At 45.0% G+C, this 21,113-nt stretch overlaps 1 protein-coding gene across 1 annotated transcript in view; it reads left to right on the top strand.

Moving 5' to 3' along the window:
- The first annotated feature begins 622 nt into the window (after positions 1 to 622).
- LOC140494457 (E3 ubiquitin/ISG15 ligase TRIM25-like) overlaps positions 623 to 21,113 on the top strand; it is a 39,704-nt gene continuing 19,213 nt past the window's right edge. Inside the window, exons 1-3 of the mRNA XM_072593636.1 lie at positions 623 to 1,451; positions 1,543 to 1,638; positions 7,091 to 7,324. Coding sequence (XP_072449737.1) covers positions 903 to 1,451; positions 1,543 to 1,638; positions 7,091 to 7,324 — 879 coding nt within the window. The 5' untranslated portion in view covers positions 623 to 902. The remainder of the gene's footprint in view (positions 1,452 to 1,542; positions 1,639 to 7,090; positions 7,325 to 21,113) is intronic.

Here is a 21,113-nt window from a genome sequence, read left to right on the forward strand (position 1 = left end):
TCTGCACATCTTTGGAATGTGGGAGGAAATCCACGCAGACATCAGGAGAATGTGCAAACTCCACACAGGTGGATTTGAACCCAGGTCCCTGGCATTATGAAGCAGCAGCGCTAACCACTGAGCCACCGTGCGTCCCCATTTCAGACCCAGTGATCCTTCTTCTGAACTGAAGAAAGCATTTTTCACCCAGAGGGTGGTGACGATCTGGCATGCACTACCTGGGAGGGTTGTAGAGGGTCGTATTTGGATCAGCATGCGAAGGAGTCACAACACTCAAGGCTGGAGCTGGAACGTGGGCCTAGTGTAGGTAGTGGTGTATTTTGAGCAGTATAGACTTGATGGGACAAAAGACCTCTTCTGTATGATTCTGTGACTGAGCGAACAATTACCTAAAAACGCAAAGAACTGCAGATGTTGTAATTCAGAAACAGGAACAAAATTTGCTGGAAAAGCTCAGCAGGTCTGGCAACATCTGTGGAGAGAAGACAGGGTTAACGTTTGGGCTGGAGTGACCCTCCGTCAGAAGAATGATCTTTTTATCTCAGTGCTGAGTACCCTTCCCTCTGGTCTTTGGAGTCGTAGAACTGACTGGAACCTCCATGTGAGTTACTGGCCTGTGGGTGGGCTGTGTATACCCAGGGGGAGCAAATACCCCACCCATGAGCTCCTGGGAAGGAGATGCTGGTGCAGTGAGGTGCGGTTTGGACTCAGGGCAGCCCGTTAACACGGGAAACGTGCAAGTTTGGTGCCTGTGGAAGTCTGAGATGCCGGTCGCTGATGTTTACAATTTATAACCGGGTGCCTTGCAGCAGGAGTTCTGAGATGCCTCAGTCTGGATGAGGTGTGTATGAGAGAGAGAGAGAGACTTTCCCTCTGCTTTCTGTTGTGTTCGGGGCTCCACCATGGCAACAGCCTCATCCCAGTCATGGTTAGACGAGGAGATGACCTGCTCCATTTGCCTGCAGGTCTACACCGACCCAGTGACCCTGGCGTGCCAGCACAGTTACTGCCGTTCCTGCATTGAGGAGTCCTCTCCCCAGAGCTGCCCCGAGTGCCGGGCCGAGGTGCCCGGGTTTCGGAGGCTCCGCTTGGCCAAGGGAGCTGGGGATTACCTGGCCGTGGCCCCAGCTTCAGCAGCGGCGGCTCCGAACAGCGTCCTGTGCAGCTACTGCAGCCGCAGCCGGCGGCAGGCTGTGAAAACCTGCCTGAAGTGTGAAGCCTCCATGTGCCCCATTCACCTCAAACTGCACACTGCCAACGGGGTCTTCCAAACCCACCCCCTGGTGGACACTGCGGCTGATCTGTCCGTCTGGAGATGCGCTGAACACGAGAAGCTCCTGGATATTTACTGTAAGGAGGACAAGGTGTGTGTGTGCACCCTCTGTACCCTGATCGGCAAACACAAGGGCCACAACTGTGGCAGCATCAGCGAGGGCGAGCAGGAGCTCCGGGTAAGTGGCTGACAATTGCTCGCCTCTGACCCCTTTCATTGCTGGGCAGGCCAGCAGGCTGACTTGGTTATCTGTCTGTTGCTATTGTTAGGATAACTTACAGCATCATCTGAAGAGCATCCGGAGAAATGTCACTTCCATCCAGTCTTCCCTCCAGGACCTTCACACACAGAAGCTGACCACTCAGGTGGGTTCGGATTCTGAATTTTAACCTGTTGTCCTCATCCCCCTTTCCCACCAGGATTGGTCTGCCTTCCCAACTAGGATGCCCTCACGGGCTGGCACGGTGGCACAGTGGTTAGCACTACTGCCTCACAGCGCCAGAGACCCAGGTTCAATTCCCGCCACGGGTAACTGGAGTTTGTACATTCTCTCTGTGTCTGCGTGGGTTTCCTCCGGGTGCTCCAGTTTCTTCCCACACTCCAAAGATGTGCAGGTCAGGTGAATTGGCCATGCTAAATTGCCCGTAGTGTTAGGTGAAGGGGTATAGGTGGGTTGCTCTTCGGAGGGTCAATGTGGACTTGTTGGGCCGAAGGGCCTGTTTCCACACTGTAAGTAATCTAAATCTCTGCACAGTTTCAGTTTCCCCCACTAGCTTCTGCCATTTCCAAAACCTGTCCACCCCCCCAAAAAAAAACAAAATGTGAGAAGCTCAATGTTTTTCTCTTCCAGCTGTTTCTGTCCCTTGAGCCCCTTGCCCTCTCTGGAAGCTCTGACTCCCTAGGGATGCTGAAAGGCAACATTAAAAAATGTAAAATCTTTGAGATGAGCTCCAATTGTGTTAAGCTTTAATCCAGACCATTCCCGGAAGCGGTCTCCAGTTCGACATGTGAACTTTCTACTCCGTATCTATTAGAAGGTTCCTCACTGACCTCAGTCTATCTGCAATCTCAGTCTTTGTCATTTCCAGTGTTGATAACTCTAGTGCTGACGTCTGTTTCTCCCTCCTCCAATTTCCACTCATCTGATTATGCTCCTCCAAAAGACTCCAAATGTATGAAATATTCACCTGTTTGTTTAAAATCTCATAAAGCTCCAGCCCCTCTTCTTGGTCTTTCTTATAATTGTATTCACACACTAGGGTCACACTTAGCATAAGTCCCTCCTGAAGCACCTTTCACGGAATCCCTACAGTGCAGAAAGAGGACATTTGGCCCATCAGGTTGGCACTGACCCTCTGAAGAGCATGCCCTCCAGCCCCAGCCCCAGCCCCAGCCCTCTATCTGATTCCCATAACACCTGCACATTCCTGAACATGATTTGCAGTTTAGTATGGCCAATCCACCCGAATCTGCACATCTGTGGACTGTGGGAGGAAGCCCACGCAGATACATGGAGAATGTGCAAGCTTCACACAAACGATCACCCGAGGCTGGAATTGTACCTGATGCTCCCTATTGAGTCTTTTGGTTCTTTGATTCCCCTTTCTTAACTCTCCCATTTGGGCTCTGCATTTATTTTTCCTTATGTCTTTAAGAAGTGAGATCGGAACCTTAGAAAGTCTGTTGTCATGGCTACCAAGGTTAAATTTCTGATTTGTCATAGTCTCACAAATTCTATCTGATGATTCATCCTGAGTACAGGTCCATTAGCTCAAATTATTTTCAGCTGGGGTTGGTTGTGAAGCTTGTTCAAGTCAAATAGCCTACTAGCTGTGCCAAGATTTACACGTGAAGGATGGCTGTTTGTGCTTGGTAATTGGAATAAGCCAGCAAGTTGAAAAAGGAAAGATTAAACTTTCAGATGAGAACCATCAGATATGCCCCTTTCATTAAAAGGTCTGGTACTTGCAGTATCACTAAGTGGTTTGTTATTGACATGTACTGGCCACTAAATAATGAAATATATAATCTGTTAGCGAGTTTTGAGAGGACTTGTAGCTCAGGTTGAAGTTCTAGATGTAGGTTTCCCCACTGAGCTGGAAGATTCGTTTTCAGTCGTTTCATCAACATGTTTGCAACATGTTTGAGGTGAGGGATGCCATAGTCGTCCCTGTTGATTACACTTGCAGGAAGTGCACCCATCTCCAGCTCCTCCAAGACCGTGTTAGGGAACTGGAGCTGGAGTTGGATGAACTTCGGATCATTCGGGAGGCAGAGGGGGTCATAGATCGGAGCTTTAGGGAAGTAGTAACTCCAAAGATGGCAGATAGATGGGTGACAGTGAGGGGGTCTGGGAGGAAGCAGCCAGTGCAGGGACCCCCTGCAGCCGTTCCCCTCAAGAACAAGTATACCGTTTTGGATACTTGTGGGGGGGACGACTTACCAGGGATAAGCAATGGGGTTCAGGCCTCTGGCACGGACCCTGTCCCCGTTGCTCAGAAGGGAAGGGTGAAGAAGAGCAAAGCAATAGTTATTGGGGACTCGATAGTTCGGGGCACAGATAGGCGGTCTTGTGGGGGCGAGAGAGACTCACGTTTGGTATGTTGCCTCCCAGGTGCAAGGGTACATGACGTCTCTGATCGTGTTTTCCGGGTCCTTGAGGGGGAGCAGCCTGAAGTCGTGGTCCACATTGGCACCAAAGACATAGGTAGGAAGAGGGGTGAGGATGTTAGATAGGCTTTATAGGGAGCTAGGTTGGAAGCTCAGAGCTAGAACGAACAGAGTTGTTGTCTCTGGTTTGTTACCCGTGCCACGTGATAGAGAGTCGAGGAATAGGGAGAGAGAAGAGTTAAATGCGTGGCTACAGGGATGGTGCAGGAGGGAGGGATTCCGGTACCTGGATAACTGGGGTTCTTTCTGGGGAAGGTGGGACCTCTATAAACAGGATGGTCTACACCTGAACCTGAGGGGCACCAGTATCCTTGGGGGGAGGTTTGCTAGTGCTCTTGGGGGGGGTTTAAACAAACTCTGCAGGGGCATGGGAACCCAGACTGTAGCTTTAGGGTACAGGACCTGGAGTGTAGGGAGGTTAGGAATATGGCATCAATCTTAAAGGAGGATGCATGTAAACAGGAAAGTGGCTTGAAGTGTGTATACTTCAATGCGAGAAGTATACGAAATAAGGTAGGTGAACTTGCAGCGTGGGTTGGTACCTGGGATTTCGATGTTGTGGCTATTACGGAGACATGGGTAGAACAGGGACAGGATTGGCTGTTGCAGGTTCCAGGGTTTAAATGTTTTAGTAGGGTCAGAGGTGGGGTTAAAAGAGGGGGACGTGTGGCATTGCTTGTCAAAGATAGTATTACAGCGGTGGAAAGGACGATGGATGAAGACTCGACATCTGAGGTAGTTTGGGCTGAGGTTAGAAATAGGAAAGGTGAGGTCACCCTGTTAGGAGTTTTCTACAGGCCTCCTAATAGTCCTAGAGACGTAGAAGAAAGGATTGCGAGGATGATTCAGGAGAAGCGTGAAAGTAATAGGGTGGTTGTTATGGGGGACTTTAACTTTCCAGATATTGACTAGGAAAGCTATAGCTCGAGTACGATAGATGGGTCGGTGTTTGTCCAATGTGTGCAGGAAGGTTTCCTGACACAATATGTAGACAGGCCAACAAGAGGTGAGGCCATACTGGATTTGGTTCTAGGTAATGAACCAGGCCAGGTGTTAGAATAGGAGGTAGGTGAGCACTTTGGGGACAGTGACCACAATTCGGTGACTTTTACTCTAGTGATGGAGAGGGATAAGTGTGCACTGCAGGGCAAGAGTTATAGCTGGGGGCAGGGAAATTATGATGCGGTGAGGCACGACTTAGGATGTGTGGATTGGAAAAGTAGGCTTCAAGGCAAGAGCGTAATTGATATGTGGAGCTTGTTCAAGGAGCAACTATTGAGTGTCCTTGGTAAGTATGTACCTGTCAGGCAGGGAGGAAAGGGTCATGCAAGGAGGGGACATGAAAAGTCCTTAGTTGGTAGGATTAGGGAAAACCCTAAGGCTTTCTATAGGTATGTCAGGAATAAAAGAATGACCAGGGTAGGATTAGGTCCAGCCAAGGATAGTAGTAGGAAGTTGCATGTGGAGGCTGAAGAGATTGGGGAGACACTGAATGAATACTTTTCATTAGTATTCACTCAGGAACAGGACATTGTGGCCGATGTGAATACTGAGTCACAATTAAGTAGAATGGATAGCTTTGAGGTATGTAGGGAAGAGGTGTTGGAAATTCTGGAAAGGGTGAAAATAGATAAGTCCCCGGGGCCTGATGGCATTTATCCTAGGATTCTCTGGGAAGCAAGGGAGGAGATTGCAGAGCCTTTGGCCTTGATTTTTATGTCCTCGTTGTCTACAGGAATAGTGCCAGAAGACTGGAGGATAGCAAATGTGGTTTCCTTGTTCAAGAAGGGGAGTAGGGATAACCCTAGTAACTATAGGCCAGTGAGTCTCACATGGTTTTGTGAAGGGCAGGTCGTGCCTCACAAACCTTATTGAATTCTTTGAGAAGGTGACTAAGGAGGTGGACGAGGGTAAAGCAGTAGATGTGGTGTATATGGATTTTAGTAAGGCGTTTGATAAGGTTCCCCATGGTAGGCTACTGCAAAAAATACGGAGATATGGCATTGAGGGTGAGTTGGAGGTTTGGATTCGGAATTGGCTGGCTGGAAGAAGACAGAGGGTAGTAGTTGATGGTAAAGGGTCATCTTGGAGTGCAGTTAATAGCGGTATTCCGCAAGGATCTGTTTTGGGACCATTGCTGTTTGTCATTTTTATAAATGACCTGGAGGAGGGGCTAGAAGGTTGGGTGAGTAAGTTTGCGGATGATACAAAAGTCAGTGGAGTTGTTGACAGTGAGGAAGGATGTGGCAGGTTACAGCGGGATATAGATAAGCTGCAGAGCTGGGCAGAAAGGTGGCAAATGGAGTTCAATGTAGCTAAGTGTGAAGTGATTCACTTTGGTAAGAGTAACAAGAAGATGGGGTACTGGGCTAATGGTCGGATACTTGGTAGTGTGGATGAGCAGAGGGATCTTGGTGTCCATGTACATAGATCTTTGAAAGTTGCCACCCAGGTAAATAGTGCGGTGAAGAAGGCATATGGCGTACTGGCTTTTATTGGTAGAGGAATTGAGTTCCAGAGTCCTGAGGTCATGTTGCAGTTGTATAAGACTCTGGTGCGGCCGCATCTGGAGTATTGTGTGCAGTTTTGGTCGCCATACTATAGGAAGGATGTGGAGGCACTGGAACGGGTGCAGAGGAGGTTTACCAGGATGTTGCCTGGTATGGTAGGAAGATCGTATGAGGAAAGGCTGAGGCACTTGGGGCTGTTTTCATTGGAGAAAAGAAGGTTTAGGGGTGACTTGATAGAGGTGTACAAGATGATTAGGGGTTTAGATAGGGTTGACAATGAGAACCTTTTTCCACGTATGGAGTCAGCTATTACAAAGGGGCATAGCTTTAAATTAAGGGGTGGTAGGTATAGGACAGATGTTAGGGGTAGGTTCTTCACTCAGCGAGTCGTGAGTTCATGGAATGCAGTGATGGACTCTCCCTCTTTATTTAAACGGGCATTGGATAGGCATATGGAGGATAGTGGGCTAGTGTAGGTTAGGTGGGCTTGGATCGGCGCAACATCGAGGGCCAAAGGGCCTGTACTGCGCTGTATCTTTCTATGTTCTATGTTCTGCCACCATACTAGATAAGATCATCAGTGAGCTTCCGAATGAAGCACTGGTGGTGTAGCTCTCTTTCTAATCTGTCTCTTTAGAGTCTGATAACAGAAACAAAGAGAGAAGTGAAGGAGAAGTATGATGCATTGAGGAAACACATTGAAAATGAAGAGCGGGATGTTTTCCACTGTCTGGATAAGGAGCAGAGCCGTGTGACAGCTGCTATCGACAGCCACATCCGAAAGCTGGAAAAGGAAATTAAATTCTTTGAGATGTGTCTGGTTAATCTCACTGACCTTTCACAGAAGAGGGAGAAACTTGCATTTATACAGGTAAGAGATACTGCTACTTTTTTCTTTAATGGACAATGGTAACATTTATTGTCCATCCCTAATTGCCCATTATTGGAGGCTATAAGTGGTGAGAGGGGCTTCAGAAAAAGGTAAAAGACTTTACCAATAGAGAGAGGGCCTGCAGCAAGGAGACTGCACAATGGAGAGCACTTTTAAATCATTCAACAAAGGAATTTTTAGCTAAGTGCAAAACCAAGAGAACTAAGGTGCTGAACTGCTTTAAAGTGAATGTGAAGGCTCCAGCTTAAGGCTGCAGGAGTTCAGGAACTACTCTAAGGGGGAAATGCTATGGATGTTATTGTAATGAATTCGGTCTCACTGAAATAATGTAATGTTGAAGTTTTATTTCTTAAAGATTTGAATTAATATGTTATCTCAAAACATCTCACATTTTGTGAATTATTTGAGGGGCAGTGACTGTATTAGAGTTAAGAATGCAACAGTTTAGTTGTGACCTTAACACTCTGTTTGGTTAGGATCATGGTATAGAAGTGTATTAGTTCTTTAAAAACATTGTTGATAACTTATGCCTGATGGCTTGTGCCAGTTTCAATACTGTGACATCTGGGAAATGAATGCTTCCCTTATGTGTTGTAGTTTTAAGTTTATCGGACATTTATTGATTATTGAGGATCTTGATGAATTCTTCTAATTCTGCCACAGTGTGAGTCCTAAACCCCTCCACCTGTCAAAAACCAATACAGAAGTTATTGTCAGTATGAAACTGTGGCACCTAATGAAGAAGTTAGTAAGAATGAGAAAGAAACCCCAGCAAAACCAAAAGGTGGTCCCTGAATTGAGAAAGTAGCCTTCAAGAGAAACTCAAGGCCTCAGAGCAGAGTGGGATATATTTTGACTCCTGCTCTGCATGCATTAGAAGACTGAGACTATAGTGGCATGGTGGCTCAGTGGTTAGCACTGCTACCTCACAGCTCCAGGGACCCCGGTTGGATCCCACCTTTGGGCGACTGTGTGGAGTTTGCACATTCTCTCTGTATCTGTGTGGGTTTCCTCCGGGTGTTCATGTTTCTTCCCACCGTCCAAAGATATGCCAGTTAGTGGACTGGCCATGCTAAATTGCTCTGTGGTGTGCAGGCTAGATGGATTAACCAAGGAGAATGCAGGGTTGTTGGGTCTGGGTGGATGCTCTTCAAAAGATCAGTGTGGACTCGCTGGGCTGAATGGCCTGCTTCTGCAATATGGGGATTCTAATAGTTTTGATCCTTTCATGGCCTGTCAATAAGAATCTGATAGGTATTGTGCCTCACCTTGTCTCCTTTTGGACCCCTGTATTGTAATACAGTGTCCTTAATGAAGCAAGTAGGTCTCTGATAATCACTGTGATATACTACCACCAGCCTGTATTGATGCAGGTCAGTGATTGTTCCACAGGGAACCACTGCCCCTGAATCATCATTCATACCTTTAAAGGGAGGAAAGCTCTTGGGAGATGTAAGATTGACTCATAGATAGAAACAGAATGAAGATGTGACAAACTTATGCTGCAAGCATTAAACATACATTGCTGGTGCTTCAAGTATCGTGGGGTGTGTTTTTCTTTGTTCATTCTTGGAATGTGAGCTAGGCTGGTAACACCAGAATTTGATATCCATCAGTAGTATAAACTGTAGGAGTAGAATTAAACTATTAAGTCCATCAGGCCTGCTCCACCATTTTTCTGCCTACTCCATAACCTTTGAAACCATGTCTTTTTCGTTTTACTCTTAACAAGGTGGCAGTGAGCAGCCTCCTTGAGCTACTGCAGTCCATGTGGTGTAGATATATCCACAATACTGTCAGAAAAGCAGTTCCTGGACTTTGACCAAACAACAGTAAAACAACCATGATATAATTTCGAATCAGAATGGTAAGTGATTTGCAAGGGAGTCTTCAGATGTTGGTGATCTCTCATGGGAATATTCCAACACACTCCTAGCTTGTGCCTTGAAAATGGTTGAAAAGCTGAGGGGGTGTTGGTTGTTCTTTAGTAACCATAGTATTTATTTGGCTGGTTTGGTTTGATTTCTAGTCAGTGATACTTCAGAGTGATGGTGATGAATGTCAATTGAAGATGGTTAGATGCTCTTATTGGAGTTCATCATTGTCCAGATGTGTAGAATGAATATAATTTGTCAATTGTCAACCCAAACATGAGGTTTTGCTACACATGGGCACAGTCTGTTTCAATGTCTGGGGAGTTGGGAAGTATCCCTACTTCTGTCTCTATGATGGGGAGAAGGTTATTTGATGAATGAGCTAAAGATGCTTTGGACTAGGACATTAAGAAGGCATATGAGATGCTTACCTTTAATAGTTGAGACATAGAATTTAAGAGCAGGGAGGTTATGCTGGAACTGTATAAAATGCTGGTTAGCTATTGTGTGCAGTGCTGGAAACCACATTGTGCGAGGGGTGTGATTGCACTGGAGAGGCCGCTGAGGAAATTTACCAGCATATTGCCGGCACTGAAGAGTTTCAATTATGAAGAGAGATTGGACATATTGGGATTGTTTTCCTTGGTGCAGATGAGATTGAGAAAGATATAGATGGACAGGAAGGAGCTTTTCTCCTTGATGGATCAATAACTAGGGCGCAAAGATTTAAAGTAAGGAACAGGAAGAGGGGATATAAGGGAAAACATTATCACCCAGAGGGTAGTGGGAATCTGGAGTTCGCTGCCTGTAAGGGCAGTGGAGGCAGAATTTCCTTTGAACATGTTTAGCTGTATATTTCTTATGCCAAGCAATATAAGGCCATGGGTCAAGTTCTGGACGTTAGGATTAGAATAGGAGCTGGTTGTTTTTGACTGGCATGAAGACAATGGGCTGAAGGGCCTTTCTTCTGTGCTGTAAACCTCTCTGTGACTCCAGAGCCCCGAGGAGCTCCTGGAACAACACCCTTGGTCTGACATGGTGTGTCTCCAATGACTGCCACTGTTTTATTTCATGTTTGTTATGATTCCACCAAGTAAGTGCTGCTGGACAGCTCTGTTGATGACACCTTGCATCACTTTGCTCATGTTTAAGAATAGGCAGATAAGACGGTATTTGGCTGGGATGGATTTATCCTGCGTTTTTTTTTGTGTACATGATGCGCCCAGGCAATTGTCCACATTGTTGGGTCAAGTGTACTGGTTGGACAGGAAGGGACATAGCTAGTTCTAGGGCACAAGCCTTAAGAACTGCATCCATAATGTTGTCAAGGCCCATTGCTTTTGACATTGTTACCGAGAGGTTGGGAAGATTTTGCAGGATTGACTGCGCAGAATGTGTTGTTGCTGTTACCGATGCCTAGGTTGATGCTGAGTGTTCCAAGGTCCATACGTGGCACCACTTTCCAGAAAGTGAAAGCTAATGCATGGGGCATGCCAATTGGCATGAGTGCAAACTCTGAACATCCGTGTCGTTGGAGTATGTACAGTGAGGTATCATTGCTTCCTTTTCCCCTACTCTATGCCAAGTCCTCAATCTTTGAGGCAGAAATGGCCTCCATGGAGCTCTGATCCAGATATTCAAAGCTGTCCAATCATCTTCCTGCTGTCTCAGCTCTCACTAAGTGAATGTGACAATATTCAAGCCTCAAAAATGGGGTCACAGTGGGCAAAGGTTTGCCCAATGGTTTGTCACAATTCTGGACAGCTGGAAGTGAGTGAGAAAATGATTTTCATCTCACCGGAATGTCTGTGAGATGAATCTTTTAATTTGCAGAGTATCACTGGCACGTTCCTGAGGGTTGGTACCAGTGCTGGAGTAGACTAGTGTTCATCCTCTGTTTGGACAAAGTTGTGTTGCAGTCCTCCCTAGAACCATTCTGCATGGTCGCATATTCAGCTCTAGCAGAGATCCCTGGCTGCAAGTAGGTCCTGGGGGGTGGCAGTGCCTCAGTATTGCAGCATGACTCCCTGCCAGTAAGTGCCTGTCTTAGAACAGTGAGCAACACTCACTGATCGACAGGAGCACACAGTGACTCACTGCTGTACCACTGCTTTTTAACCTAACTGTTTCCATTCTCTGTGCTGCAGCTAGGCTGACATGCTGATTATGACACAGGCGGCTGAAAGCAGACATTCTCTTTATCATGTGCTGCAATACAGGAGGGAACAATATTCCAAACTGCTGCCTTGGCCACCCACATATCTCCACAAGATACTAGCTGACTTGCCTCTGCTCCAGTGTGTATCGTGTGGCAGTACCTTAGTAGGGAGGCATTACAGGGTGACTGCACAGACCATAGTCTGACACCACACTCACTGAGCAAGTTGGGTCAGAGAGTGAAGCACTGACAGATCCAAGGTTTCTTGTTCCAGGTTATCAACAGATGTGGCTGTATTGTTTGGCACATGGGGGCTCAGCACCACTCTGTGAGCCTGGACATTGTGGTGTGGACCATGAGTTCTGGGTATTCTTGCCATCCTCCAACCCCTTCCCCCTGCTCTCAGGCTTTCTCCAATAAGGTCAGGGGACATGAACTGGGATATTTCCCTTTTGTTACATTACATTCTAAAAGTAAGATCTGTATTTCTATGGCACCATCCACATCCTTCAATCATCCCAAAGGACCCTACAGCAAGTTGAACTTTGGCTTGTATTGGAATAAAAGCAGCAACTAATGTGTGCACAGAAAAGGCAGGCATATGTCAAGTTATGTAGTTTCTTGCAATCCTGGGCAGAGCAGTTGCCAAACCAGGCCATTATGCACATGGATATATTGCTTTCAGTGGTGCATCTGTTGAAGTTGCTGAGGGTCCTTATGGACATGCCAAATTTCCTGAGCCACTTGAGGACAAAGAGGCATGGTTGTGCCTTCTTGACCATTGCACCTACATGGGGGAGGTCTAGGACAGGTTGTCGGTTATCATCACTCCAAGGAACTTGACGCTGTCAACTCTCAACCTCCGCTCCATTGATGTAGATGGGGGCTGTGTTCTCCTTTGTTTTTGAAGTCAATGATCAGTTCTTTAGTTTTGCTGGCGTTGAGAGAGAGTTTGTTCTCAATGCATAACATCACCAAGCTTTCTAACTCCTTTCTGTATTCTGACTCATCGTTGTTTGATATCCATTCAGCTACAGTGGTGTCGTTAGCAAACATATAGATGGCGTCCATTTGGAATTTGGCTACACAGTCGTTAGTGTGCAGGGGGCTGAGGACACATTCTAGGGAAGTTCTAGTGTTGAGAGTTATTGTGGAGGAGGTGTAGTTGTCTATCTTCACTGAATGTGGCCTGTGGGTCAGGAAGCTGAGGATCCAGTTCCAGAGAGTGGAACCGAGACCTAAGTCTGAGTTTTAGGATCAGTTAGGAGGGGATAATGATGTTGAACACAGACCTGTAGTCAATAAATAGGAGTCTGACAAAGATGGCACATCTGACATCTTGTTGTTCAGATGTTCCAGGGATGAGTGCAAGGCAAGGGAAATGGCATCCACTGTGGACCTGTTACATCAGTAGGCAAATTGCAGGGGATTGAGTCAGGTTGGGAAACTGGAGTTGATGTGGGCCATGACCAGCCTGTCAAAGCACTTCATAATTATTGAGGTCAGAGCCACTGGTCATTAAGGTGGTCATTAAGGCACATTGTATATGCTTTCTTAGGTACGGGGATGATGGTGGTCTTCTTGAAGTAGGTGGGGACTTCGGCTTGTAGGAGGGACAGGTTGAAGATGTCAGTGAATACCTCCACCAGTTGGTCTATATAGGATCTCAGTGCTCAGCCAGAGACACCATCCAGGCCCGTCGCTTTCCTTGGGTTGACTCCCAAGAGGGCAGATCTGATGTCAGCACCGGTGACTGAGGGAACAGGTGTATCTGGGGCTGTCTTGGTAGGTGACATCACGCTGCTGGCATTCTGCGCAAACCAAACAGGGAGGGATGTGTCTCTGTCCACTATCTTGCTCTGCTTCACTTTGTAAAGACAGCAATTTTGTTCCTTGAAGAACATTAGTGAACCAGGTGAGTTTTCCTGACAATTGACAATGGTTTCATGGTCATCTTTAGACTCCTAATTTCAGATTTGTTTTATTGGAATTCAAATTCCACCATCTGCCATGCCAAGATCCAAACTTGGGTCCCCAGAATGTTATTTGGGTCTCATGATCTAGTGATATGTTGCTTTGGAAAACCAAGGGTTAAATATTGGCTGGGTGAAGGTGGAGTGTTTACATGGACTCTGTGGCACATAGAATAGGACAGAATGGCCTGTTTATGTTTGTGGAATCTGATCCTGAACCTGTAGCCATCTGATTCAGGAATGAGAATGCTGCCACTGAAGCCCAGCTGACTCCTACACTTTGCAGTAACATTGCTGATGTATCAGCTGCACTGGGATTCCACACACTAAGTACTTTATGACCAGTCAGTAGGACATACAAAGTTAATTCTCAAAGAATACCCTTCCTGCTTCAAATTTGTGGATATCTTTCTCCCAGGACAAAGAAATTGTATTTAAAAATCCTAATTTATCTAGGCTTTCTTGAGTTAATAAAAGAATGAGTTTATTCATTAGTAAGTGCACGAGGAAATAACGCAACACATGCAAGCAGATTAAAGTGAGAGATGAGTTGAAAGAAAAATATATATGGTTTAGTCACTGGATCATTTATGAGGAGAAGATTGTGGAACATTGATTGTTAAACAGTCAACTTTGGAATTTTTAACCTGACAGGTAAATAGAAATTAATTTGTCCTATTTCATTTTGATTGGCTAGTTGGCTTCAAGCACTTGGGGGTGAGAGACTCCTTAACCTGCAATGTAGGGGTACATAGTGGGTGATTCCCTGACTGTGACCTTTACAGCACACTAGCATTCAAACACAGTCGACTGCACATGAGCACCTCCATTAACTACAACACTACTTTCCAACCAGCACACACAGACCAGAATTGGTATGGCTTGTTAACCCCTTGTATATCTTAAAGGGAGAGACACAGAGCATGTCTCCTGCTCTGAGTTGTTTCTCTTCCAACATGTCCGCAGTCTGAAGTAATGCCCAGGAGATTACAGTTCGGTTTTTAGTGCATTTGTCCCTTAAGAAGCTCATTGCTTTGAAATTTCCCTGACGCCCACATGAGGTGCAACAGTCCAGGATCTTTCTTTCGGTTGCTCTCTCCAGACAGCTACTGAACTTACATCACACTTATCTGTTGGCTATGTGACCATTTTTATAAAACATCTAATATAACTAAATAAGTAAAGAAACATGGCTCAGGGATGGACAGGACTGGCAGCTGAATGTTCCAGGGTACAAATGCTATTGGAAGGATGGAAAGAGGCAAAACAGGAGGAGGAGTGGCACTTTTGATAAGGGATAGCATTACAGCTGTACTTAGGGAGGATTTTACCAGAAATACATCCAGGGAAGTTATTTGGGTAGAACTGAGAAATAAGAAAGGGATGATCACCTAATTAGGATTGTATTATAGAGCCCCTAATAGTCAGTGGAAGATTGAGTAACAAATTTGTAAGGAGATTTAATTTATTTATAAGAATAATAAGGTGGTTATGGTAGAGGAGTCAACTTTCCAAATATAGACTGGGACTGATGTTAAGGGTTTAGTTGAAAAGGAATTTGTTCAGTGTGTACAAGAAAATTTTCTGATTCAGTATGTGGACGTACCTACTGGAGAAGGTGCAAACCTTGACCTACTCTTGGGAAATAAGGCAGGGCAGGTGGCTGAGGTGTCAGTGGGGGAGCACTTTGGGGCCAGCGACCGTAATACTATTAGTATTAAAATAGTGATGGAAAAGGATAGACCAGCTCAAACAGTTGAAGTTCTAAATTGGAAGAAGGCAATTTTGAGGATATTAGGCAAGAAATGACAAAAGCTGATTGGAGGCAGATGTTCACAGGTAAAGGGAAGCCTTCAGAAATGAGATAACGAGAGTCCAGAGACAGTATATTCCTGTTGGGTGAAAGGAAAGGCTGGTAGGTATAGGGAATGCTGGATGACTAGAGAAATTGAGGATTTGGTTAAAAAAAAGAAGAAAGCATATGTCAGGTCTAGATAGGATCGATGGAGTGAATCCTTAGAACAGTATAAAGGCAGTAGGAGTATACTTAAGAGGGAAATCAGGAGGGCAAAAAAGGGACATGAGATAGCTTTGGCAAATAGGGTTAAGAAGAATCTAAAGGGCTTTTACAAATACATTAAGTACAAAAGAGTAACTAGTGAGCGATTTGGGCCGCTCAAAGATCAGCAAGGCAGCCTTTGTGTGAAGCTGCAGAAGATGGAGGAGATAATAAACGAGTATTTTGCATCAGTGTTTGCTGTGGAGAAGGACAAGGCAGATATAGAATGTGGGGAAATAGATGATGACGTCTTGGAAAATGTCCATATTACAGAGAATGAAGTGCTGAATGTCTTGAAAACCATAAAGGTGGATAAATCCCCAGGACCTGATCAGGTGTACCCTACAAATCTGTGGAAAGCTAAGGAAGTGATTGCTGGACCCCTTGCAGAGATATTTGTATCATTGATAGTCACAGATGAGGTACCAGAAAAGTGGAGGTTGGCTGACATGATGCCACTGTTTAAGAAAGGTGGTAAGGACAAGCCAGGGAACTATAGACCAGTGAGCCTGATGTCGGTGGTGGGCACGTTGTTGGAGGGAACCCTGAGGGACAGGATGTATGTGTGTTTGGAAAGGCAAAGACTGATTAGGGATAGTCAACATGGTTTTGTGCTTGGGAAATCATGTCTCACAAACTTGATTGAGTTTTTTGAAAAAGTAACAAAGAGGATTGATGATGGCAGAGCAGTAGATATGATCTATATGGACTTCTGTCAGGAACTCGACAAGGTTCCCCATGGGAGATTGGTTAGCAAGGTTAGATCTCATGGAATATAGGGAGAACTAGCCATTTGGATACAGAACTGGCTCAAAGGTAGAAGACAGAGGGTGGTGGTGGAGGGTTGTTTTTCAGACTGGAGGCCTGTAACCAATGGAGTGCCACAAGGATTGATGCTGGGCCCTCTACTTTTTGTCATTGACATAAATGATTTGGATATGAGCATAAGCGATATAGTTGTCAGTTTGCAGATGGACAATGAAGAAGATTACCTCAGATTACCAGAGGATCTGGACCAGATGGGCCAATGGGCTAAGAAGTGGCAGATGGAGTTTAATTCAGATAAATGCGAGGTGCTGCATTTTGGGAAAGAAAATCTTAGGAGGACTTATACACTTAATGGTAAGGTCCTAGGGAGTGTTGCTGAATAAACAGACCTTGGAGTGCAGGTTTGTAACTCCTTGAAAGTAGAGTCACAGGTAGATAGGATAGTGAAGAAGGCATTTGGTATGCTTTCCTTTATTGGTCAGAGCATAGAGTATAGGAGTTGGGAGGTCATGTTGCAACTGTACAGGACATTGGTTAGGCCACTTTTGGAATATTGCGTGCAATTCTGGTCTCCTTTGAATCTGAAGGATGTTGTGAAACTTGAAAGGGTTCAGAAAAAATTTGCAAGGATGTTGCCAGGGTTGGAGGGTTTGAGCAAAAGGGAGAGGCTGAACAGGCTGGGGCTGTTTTCCCTGTCATGTCGAAGGCAGAGGAGTGACCTGATAGAGGTTTATAAAATCATGAGAGGCATGGATAGGATAAATAGAAAAGTCTTTTCCTTGGGGTGGGGGAGTCCAAAACTAGAGGGCATAGGTTTAGGATGAGAGGGGAAAGATATACAGGGGACCTAAGGAGCAATGTTTTCACACAAAGGGTGGTGTGTGTATGGAATGAGCTGCCAGAGGATGTGGTGGAGGCTGGTATAATTACAACATTTAAAAGGCACCTGGATGGGTATATGAATAGGAAGGATTTGGAAGGATGTGGACCAAGTGCTTGTTAGATTAGGTTGGGATATGTGGTCGGCATGGACGATTGGACTGAAGGGTCTGTTTCAGTGCAGTACATCTCTATGACACTATGAATCTAAATGTTCAATGTTGCTGTAAGTACCTCAAGGTTCCTCCACTGTCATGGCGATTGATCTTCTTGATCACTTGGATGGCTTATGGTCCTCAGAGGTAGGATTTCCCTTTCGGTTTGGGACTCTCCCCAAGGGAGCAGTCCAGTTTATAGGCTGGAAGATTTGGGAAGCTGGGGTTATTAATTATGAGGACTTGAACACATATTACATGAAGGCTGTTGTGGAAAGGTGGTAGTGTCCCCACCTCTAACCCAGGAGGCTCAGGTTCAAGTCCCACTGCTCCAGAGGTGTGCAATAACATCTCTGCACAGTTTTATTAAAAATATTTATATTTGTATAACGTCCTTGATTGTTTCCTTTGCACACTATACGGTCAAAAATACCTACAACTCTATTTTTTAGCTGTTAACGCAGACTATGTCAATCCTTAAGGTTTGACACAATGTGGTACCCACTAATTTGATATGTTTGGACAGCACCAATGATCGAGCTCAGATTCCAGACTGCTTTATCACTTTCCGAAAAACTCAAATTTCTAGTTTGTGTTTCCTGTCTATTTATTTTATCTCTTTTCTCAGACCTTCATCCTTTGCAAAGAGCTATCAGTGGGATGAAAGATCTATAAGCTATGAATAATTGGCAAATTAACAGCAAATCATATGGATTAGCTGCTGCCAGCCTGGTTGGGTTGTGTCAGATTTCAATCATCCAGAACTGAGTTGTATAGAAATAAACAAAAATTGATTTCCCGCTGTCTTCATCAGCCTTACCTTCCAAGCCAACATGAAACCTGCTCATCACTTTTGCAAATACATGAGCAGGAGCTTCAAAGCCGGAATGAGACACACGCATCAAACAACCCCACTACCTTGTGGCTGATCGCTTCAACTCCCCCAAGGACATGCAAGTCCTGGGCCACCTCCACCGCCAAATCAATGCCACCTGCCCACTTGAGGAAGAACACCTCATCTTCTGCCTTGGGACCCATTAACTACGCAGCATCAACGTCAACTTCACTAGTTTACAAATCTTCCTTCACCCTCCCCCCCCCCCCCCCCCCCCCCAACCCCACCTCATCCCAGATCCAACCCTTCAACTCAGCACTGCCCTCTTGACCTGTCCTACCTGTCCATCTTCCTTCCCACTTAACCGCTCCACCCTCCTCATCAGCCCATCACAATTACCCCCCAATCTGCATCCATCTATTTCCTTTCCAGTTACCTTCCCCCACATCCCCACTCCCTTATTTATGTCTTATCCCCCTCCCCATTTCTGATGAAGAGACATCGACTCTCCTGCCTCTCGGAGGCTGCCTGATCTGCTGTGCTTTTCCAAGGACACATTTTGTGACTCTGACATTTTCGGCATCTGCAGTCCTCACTTACTCCCAGGAGCTTCAAATCCAGTTATATTAAAGAGAAGTGTCCTCTTTTGTTTTCTGTTGCTTAAAGCCAAGCTTGTTCTATCACAACCACATGAAGCCTGGGTATTTACTGTTCCATCCTATTGCTTTCCAGAAGATGCTGCAACTAACCATCTGAAAGGAGATGCTAACCCTGCAACTTTCCCATTCTCTCATTCCTCACATCCTCAATTCTAATCTCTGATCTCGATAAAGACCTGTCTCCATTGTTGTGAGGTGTTAACTCTTTCTGGCCATCACATGGTGTCCCCAGAATCTCTGAATCATTTGCTTACAAACCCTAATCTCTTCTCACCCATCACCCTTAAGGCCATCAAATCAGGGCAGGACTTATACACTTAATGGTAGGGTCCTGGGGAGTGTTACTGAACAAAGAGACCTTGGAGTGCAGGTTCATAGTTCCTTGAAAGTGGAATCTAAGGTAGATAGGACAGTGAAGAAAAAGGTCAGTTAGACTCGAAACGTCAGCTCTTTTCTCTCCTTACAGATGCTGCCAGACCTGCTGAGATTTTCCAGCATTTTCTCTTTTGGTTTCAGATTCCAGCATCCGCAGTAATTTGCTTTTATCCAGGGTAGTGAAGAAGGTGTTTGGTACACTTGTCTTTATTGGTCAGTGTATTGAGTATAGGAGCTGGAAGGTCATGTTGCAGATGTACAGTACATTTGTTAGGCCACTTTTGGAATATTGCGTGAAATTCTGGTTGTCCTCTGTACGAAGGATTTGTTAAAATTGAAAAGATTTGAAAGGATGTTGCCAGGGTTGGAGGGTTTGATCTGTAGGGAAAGGCTGAATAGGCTGGGGTTATTTTCCCTGGAGATTCAGAGGCTGAGGTGTGACCTTTATAGAGGTTAATAAAATCGTGAGGGGCATGGATAGAGTAAATTGACAAGGTCTTCTCCCCAGGTAGAGGAGTCCAAAAGTAGAGAGCATAGGTTTAAAGTGAGAGGGGGAAGATTTAAAAGAGATCTAAAGAGCAACTTTTTTCACGCAGAGGGTGGGTGCGTGTATGGAATGAGTTGCCAGAGGATATGGTGGAGGCTGGTACAATTACAACATTTAAAAAGCATCTGGATGGGTATCTGAAGGGAAGCATTTAGAAGTATATGGGCCAAATGCTGGCAAATTGGACGCGATCAGGTTAGGATATTTGGTCAGCATGGACAAGTTGGAGCGAAGGGTCTGTTTTCGTGCTGTGTGCTCCCATAACTTCTGTAAATCCACCAGCAGGAGCTTCAAATCCAATTATATGAAAGACTTACTTTGACTTGGCTTTGGCATTTACACAGTCCCAATTCCATACAATGAAATCATTATTTAGAACACAGAACATAGAACATAGAGCAGTACAGCACAGTACAAGCCCTTCGACCCACAATGTTGTGCCAAGTATCTATGACTCTATTGAAACCCATAGCAACATCCGTCCCCATGGTACAGCTACAGGTTGGGAATTCTAGATCCAGGGTTTCAGCCAAAGGATATTTTTGGATGTTGGATACACTTACCGTTATAGGTCATTTTGGGTCCCTTTGGATATATACTTTGTATTTAGGTCCAGTTGTGTCCTTTTGGGTTGCTTTCAAAAGACTTTTGGTTTTTAGCTCTTTTTGATTTTTGGTCTTAACCTGTAACCTTATGTCACTGGCAAGGTACATATAGTGGAGGACATCTGAAGCAACCTTTGAATGCAACCTTTGAATGCAAATTGTTCAGGTTCATTGATAGCTAAAAGGCTGTACAGAAATAAATTTTATATGGAAGAAATTACATTGGTACAATATTCAAAAATAACAAGAAGTTTGAAAAAAAGCCAAGTTCAGAAACAGAAATCCGTATTTCCATAACATACTGTTTACCTCAGTTCTATGTCAAAATGTAACCAAAACCAAAATTGTTCATGTGATTTCCAGGTTTCTTTTCATTATTCTTTCATGGGACATGGGCGTTCACAGCATTATTGTCCATCCCTAATTGTGCTTGATCAGAGTGGCTTACAAGGCCATTTTAGGAGGGTAGTTGTTGAGTCAATAACATTATCATGGATGTGGCGTCACATAGATGCCAAATAGTAAACTTTCTTTGTGAACCAGATGGGTTTTTAAAAAGAATCTCCTGTTGGATTAGCTTTTATTTCCAGATTTATACATTTGAAGTTAAATTTGATCACTGTCACAGTGGGATTTAAACCACTGTCCTCAGAATTTTAACCTAAGCCTCTGGATTACTCATGTACAGACAATAGTACTGTTGTGTTTTCAAGAAGAGGGTAGCTATAGTTCTTTGGGCTAAAGGAATCAAAGGGTATGGGGAAATAGCAGGAATACGCTACATGTTGGCTGATCAGCCATGATCCTATTGACTGGTGGAGCAGGCTCGAGGAGCTGAATGGCCTACTGCTTCTCATTTCACCATCTCCTTTTGGTAATTT

This window comes from Chiloscyllium punctatum, chromosome 24 (genome assembly GCF_047496795.1).
Source record: "Chiloscyllium punctatum isolate Juve2018m chromosome 24, sChiPun1.3, whole genome shotgun sequence".
NCBI lineage: Eukaryota > Metazoa > Chordata > Chondrichthyes > Orectolobiformes > Hemiscylliidae > Chiloscyllium > Chiloscyllium punctatum.